The 6,702-nt window shown below is 31.3% G+C and overlaps 1 protein-coding gene across 1 annotated transcript in view; it reads left to right on the top strand.

The window, feature by feature from the left end:
* LOC106466515 (WD40 repeat-containing protein SMU1) overlaps nt 1-5,856 on the top strand; it is a 35,873-nt gene extending 30,017 nt beyond the window's left edge. The window contains exon 11 of the mRNA XM_013926806.2: nt 5,463-5,856. Within this exon, the coding sequence (XP_013782260.1) occupies nt 5,463-5,561 (99 nt within the window). The 3' untranslated portion in view covers nt 5,562-5,856. The remainder of the gene's footprint in view (nt 1-5,462) is intronic.
* The last annotated feature ends 846 nt before the right edge of the window (nt 5,857-6,702 follow it).

Genomic DNA, 6,702 nt, shown 5'->3' with positions numbered 1-6,702 from the left:
CTTCTTTCTCTCTTTCTTCCTTTTTCTTTTTTTCTTTCTTCTTTCTCTCTTTCTTTTTCTTTTTTTTTTGATTAGATATCCCATAGTGGGTAACAATACTAAGACCATGTCTTCAGGATGGAACTTGCAGTTTTCAGAAGCTGAGATAGGTTTCAAAGGAGCAACAGATCTTTTCTGGTGAAAGAAATTTTTCATAACTTTGTCACATGTTTTGTTGACACCTAAATGATCTCCCATGGGGAGTTCCTGGGCAACTTTCAATATTTCAGAACGATATGCTTTGGGAACAACGATTTGATAACCAATAGCCCAGCCCTCTGAAGCTGGCACATCTGGTGGTCTCTATTTCCTCATAAACACACCATTTTTGAAAAATAACTGTTTGGAACTTTCTCCAGTTCATCTTTTGGGAGTGCATATTTAAATAGTGAAGAGATCTGCAGATCCTTTTGTTTCTCAGTGATCACTTTACTTTTAGTAAATGGAACTTCACCAGGTGAATCACATCTCTCACGTCCATCGTCGTTCCTCACCGAGAAATCATCAGTAAGACACTTATCCACAAGATTCTTGTTAGATCCAAAAAATGTCTGAGACAAATCTATATTATCGTCCTCTGAATCCATGTCTATCATTTGTTTTTGGCTTAATTTCTTAGCCTGAGCTCGAGTCACACAACACGAGGGAAACACATTAGGATTCTCCTCAACTACAATATCATCCTTAGATGAAACAGTGATCGGCTCGTTAACCATTTTAGGTTCGGCAACAACTTTTCCCCCAGCCAAATCATTTCCCAACAATAATGATACACCCTTAATTGTCAGAGTAGGTCTTACTCCAACCACAACTGGTCCTGAAACTAGGTTTGATGCTAAATAAATGTTATGAAGAGGAACATTAACAAAGCTACTCTCAATACCCTGAGTAATAACAGAATCACCAGTGGCAGAACTCGAATCTAAAGGCAATATACCTTCTAACAACAATGATTGAGTCGCCCCAATATCACGTAGAATATGTATGAGTATGGGATTGCCAGTGTCATTTGTCAAATACACAAAACCAACAGACACGAAAGGTGTAAATTCCTTCCTGATTACATCAGCCTTTATATCAGTGGCCATATACACAACATCGGGTAATCTGGTGCAGCAATTGAAGTCATGACCACTTGAAACTGCAAGTGCATAACTCACGAAATTGAAAGAGAAGAGAGAAAGTAAATAAAATAATTCGTAACTCTCCACAAAAGGGAACAGAAACAGTAAAGAACAATGTAATTAAAGTAGAAAAATTAAGAAAATAAAAACTTGTGGATAAGTGAATCAAATCGTGAGCAAAAACATGTCTGTTCAATAGGACTACCAATCAAGAAGTGGTTAACATTTGCAAGATTAGAGAGGGCTCTAGTTACGATAGGGGTAGTGTTGCACACCTATTGGTGGAGGGTTGCTGCATAATCATGTGCATTTTAGTATGCAAAAATAAGTTGTAGTAATAAGGGTAGTGGAGAGCAAAAATTTTTCCGATAGAAGGCAGTATAAATCGAGAGAGCTTTTGGTGAGTTTTGTGAGTAAAGGTAAGTATCTGTCAGAAATACAATTTTAGTTTATGAAAATGTTAACTTTTATTTAAAACAACACTAACTTAGACAAGTTCTTTGGTGCTGTAATTTCGACAGAGGAGAAAGAATTTTATTCATGTTCTCTTGTCAGTCTACTTCTAGTTCACACATTCTGAAGTGAACTGAAACTGAAAGCTGTCTAACAAAGTCCTGGCTCAAACAATCCATATGAAAATATTTCTAGAGATCTATACAAGTTTATAATTCTAAATCTGTAACAAAATCTAGAAGAAACAAAGAGAGTACAGTAATATATTCTTAAGCTTCTCTCCAGACACACATACCATCTGTGTGATTGAGGGCCTCTAACATTGTCAGCAATGGATGTCATTTCTGTAGGCCATCGCCTGACCTTCCTGTGAAGCACATGTGATGTCTTTGGTGACTCACCCAGTCCCATGAATAACTACAGCAAGATAAATTTTACAGTGTCTTTATCCGATGTACTATGTTAAGAATAAAAACTAAAGTTTTCATAAATTTGGAAAATTTATCCATTAACTTATGGGGTAGAAAATCCATGTTATACTATATCATATTTAATTGTTTCTTTGTTTTATTTTTCTTCAACAGCCTACAACCAAACAGCTATAATCTAAGATGAATACAATAATTGAATGGTCTCAAATTAGTTTTTAAGTATTATCTAATAATGCTTGGAGATGGCTTAAATGTGTAATGAAGAAAAAACTTTAATATAAGTTTAACATAACAGCAAATGTACAATGTTTCAACAAGGTTTTTGTTATCATCAGGTCTCCAAGCATTATTAGTCTCAAAGTGAGTTCTTCATCATCGAATAAGTATTATCTGTTCAATCTCCCATTAGGAAGAAATCAAAACTTACTCTAAGTAAACTTCTTGTCATTATAATCATTGAGAAAATTCAAAATTATGTTATTGGTTTCCCCGACTAGACTTTCAGGTCATGGAAGAGGTGTGGAATAGTTGTAATGTCAGTCTGCAAACTTTGTTCCTCAACTGATCTAAAACATAAACTGACTGATAGAATTAATATATTTGTCCATTGCTTTAATCTTGTTGTACTGGACATACAACAATATGAATTACACACTTCTCTATATGTCTTGCAATTATATAAACTGAAGCATGAGCTAGATGTATCCTAATGGTTTATATGCCTAAACTGTCAATATGAGAGCTCATGGTTTGCATTCCATGGCTCTTTATGGCCTTGAGTGCACTACAAGAGTAATGTTCAAATGCCACTATTCAGTTAGATAAGAGCAACCCGAGAGTTTTGTGTTTGAAAGTTCGCTTTATAAAAAAACAAATGGGGAAACCAACATATGAGCTAAAAATTCACATGGCACTGCTTTTGAAAAGAAGTACATGAAAATTTATATACACATGCTCAACTGTTTCCTATTACTGTAGTCTTTTTAAGTCTTGTTCTCTTTCATGTTTTCTTAACCCATTTCATTAATAATTTATTAACAGTAAGTTTCTGAATAAAACTGAAAGACAACTTTTTATAAATATTATTATGCCTGTTCTGTTATGCTAAAGAAAGAAAGGTGAATATGGTAAGGAATGGTCTTGTGTTAAGCCTCTTGCTACAGGAAGGTCAAAGTGTACATGTCATGACTTTCTAATTAAACTACTTTATTATCATTGTATATGAATAAACTTGGCATCAAAATATAGGGCCCTCCCAATGGCACAGCGATATGTCTGCAGACTTATACCTCTAGAAACTGTGTTTTGATACCCATGGTGGGCATAGCACAGATAGCCCTTTGTGTAGCTTTGTGATTCATAATAATCAAACAAACAATCAAAATATAGTTAAAGAAATCTAATTTTAATATTATATAAGTTTTAATTTTGTAATGAAATATGTAGAAAAATCTTCAGTCTCTCCTATAATTTACTTACTACCCTTCTGAGAAGTACGGAATTTAACATAATTTACTCACTATAATATGATATTACTCAAGCGGAGGATAATTTTTGTACCTTTCAATTTGTTTACGGAACTATAAACTAGGAAATAAGACCAACTTGCCATGTCCACCTGTCACATCTTCTCCTTCATAAATTGCCAACAGCTCTCTCTAATGTTTTATACCATATTGTTTAGAGCCATTAGAAACTCAAAGTTTTAATATATCAAAATACATATTATGTTGTTTTCTGTACAGAGAATTGTCTATTTCTTCTCCAGTTTAAAACTTTTTTCTCAAAGGAATCACATCAACAAGCTGAATTTTGGAAAGCTCTTATCACATAGAAAGCCAGAAAAATATGATATTAATAGAATATTGTTCACTTTGTGCATGTTATTATTCTGTATTATTAGGTGCATTATTTAATTAAATGAAAGTTATTTTGTGTAGTAGTAGCATTAGTATAAAATAGTAGGCTTAAGTTTCATAACAGTTAACAGCCAAAAGACAAGAGACCCAGGTAAGTACTATATTTCTTATTTTTCATGTTAATTCTTTATTTATTATCATAAAAGTAACTTAAATATAAAAATTAGAAACTTATTAGTTTAGATTAGGTAAGGTAATGAAAAGAAAAATAATGATAAATTCTTCTTGACATATGCTCGCTCATAGCTCATGCATTACATAATGTGACATGGTATGATGAGCTGCATGTTCACCAAGTGATTTACAACTTGTGTGGTGGGATTATTAGTTAAACAAGGTTCAAAACAGAATATAACAATAACATTAACTATAAACAGGTGTATAGTGTTCTGAGCTTTAAGCTATCTAGAATAAACAATTGTGGTTTCCTTTTACAATTTAATCATTCTATAAAGGATAAATGTAAATGTAAATTTATTACCTAATTTTTTATGGTGATTACAAGGTCAGTTGAGGAAGAGAAAATAACAGATAAAATATAAAGTTTTACTGAGAAAAAAAAAGTTTCATATTTATTTAGGAGGTTTTAGAGATTACACAAATGAAATCTGAAAATTGTCAGATGAAGAAGAGTATTTCTAATCTTAACATGAAAATAACTTTGCACTTAGAGCAGTCAACACGCTGACCCCATGTATTCACAGACAAATGTTTAGTAAAAGTACTTAATTTAAAATTCTGGCTTTTTGTCTATAAAACACTTGTAATATTTACTAGTAGTTTGAAAATTTTTGTGAAGATACACAAAAGATATTAAAAGTTATGATATGGAAAGTGATGGTTACTTTGGGATCACAAGGTCAGTTTAATCCACCGAGCCTGTAGTGGGAGGGTTAATTGATGACATGACATGATTCATATAACCTGGAACCAGATAATTTACTATCCATTATATAATATTGTTTATAGTATCAATACATCAAAAATTCATATTGGATTTGGTATCAGTATTAGCTAAAAATAGTTTTAATATACCTTTAGTCTTTGTTCTTTGAAATCTGGCTGTTGGTCTTTAAGAAGTTTTTGTCTTGATAAGTGCAGCAACATTAACATTAAAATCATAATACATGTTATACTGTAGCAAGCTCTGGTTAGAATACATTAATTTCTATTAGATTTATTGTTCAGTTTTATTACTTAAAGATGTTTTTTTAGTTTATCAATTTCTGTTACTAAAATTTAAATATTAACCATTTGTTTTAAACATGGCTGTTTCAAACTAGTCAATTAAAAAAAAACATTTAATTTCTTTAATACTAGTAAAGTAGCTTTATTGTAAGGTCAAATACAGATTTTTTTCATGTGTATAAGACCTAGTAAATGTAATGTGAAATTTGAAGTTTGTAAATGATCAGAAATAAATGTATCTTACATCCATTATGTGACTTTTATATTCAGTCAGGTAGATATTAAAGTTATCTTTCTTTCTACTTCAGGTTCACGAGAAAGAAGTTATTGGTATTAGTCATCATCCACATCAAAATCTGATTAGTACGTACAGTGAAGATGGTCTTCTGAAGCTATGGAAACCTTAAAATAAGATGCTAGCAGCTGATAGGATGAGTTCTAAAAACTCCTTTCTCAGTAACATTATATCTACATCTCAATCTGTGGCTGCTTGACTGTTTTGCAGAAAAAGTAACTGTACAGTTGAACACAGACACACTTTTTTAAGTATAGAACTTGTTTTGTTTTAATGGTGTATCATTAATATCATCGCATTTGTTCCATAAGTAGAAAATGATTAGATTGTGAATATGTCATTATACTGTTTGTGGAATTAGCAATTTCTTAACAGCTGGACAATAAATTTCATGTTTTGTGGATTTACTAGTTTTGTGAGCAAGTTTTAACTACACTAATACATGAACTGCATTTAACATTTGGAATTTGAATAACAATCCGATAGAGACTGTATAGGAAAAATTTATTGCAAAATATTATTTTTGTGTGCCAACAAATGAATACTGAACTTCCACAAGTCTTTCAAGAGAAAGATCATTTGTTCTTATGTTATACTTTTGCCTGTGAGGCTTTGTTTTGGTTAGTTACCTCTAAGCTTCACTTAGGTAATCATATTATGAATATATGTGTGTGTATGTATCCCCCCCTATTTCTAACATCAACAAATGATACTCAAATGGAGCCCACTAAAACAATAATATGACATTGTCACTTCAATTTGGATAAATAGTAGATTTTTCTTTTAATAATTAGTCTTCCATATCTTTGTAATTGTTTTTTTAATAAGTGTATCTCATTTAAATTTTGAGATAAACTGATATTTTTATCTGAGCTTTTTCATACTGAACATATTTTTTTAACTTTTTTAAAAATACATTACACAGGTTATGCTAGTATAAGATTTGTATTTATTAATGACAAGTTTGCATCAAACAAATTTACTCTGGAATAAGTTTTAGTAAATTTAGTTAACATAAAAATTGTTTATTATTCAATCATTTTTCTCATAACTGTTTTGTGAGTCATCAGGCTACTTACAGAAATAGTTTTATGGACAAATATAAAAAATTTAATACCAGAATGTATAAAAGCACTTACAGTGATTTAGGCTAGATATTAATAATGCTTTGCATGGTTTGTCCCTCTCTAACTGATTAACCATTCTTTTTTACTCTAAAATAATCTTAATTATGTTACATCTAACACATCCTA

This window comes from Limulus polyphemus, unplaced genomic scaffold (genome assembly GCF_000517525.1).
Source record: "Limulus polyphemus unplaced genomic scaffold, Limulus_polyphemus-2.1.2 Scaffold2285, whole genome shotgun sequence".
NCBI classification, from domain to species: domain Eukaryota; kingdom Metazoa; phylum Arthropoda; class Merostomata; order Xiphosura; family Limulidae; genus Limulus; species Limulus polyphemus.
Note: the sequence above shows the minus strand (reverse complement) of the source record. Positions and strands in the feature narration are given on the sequence as shown.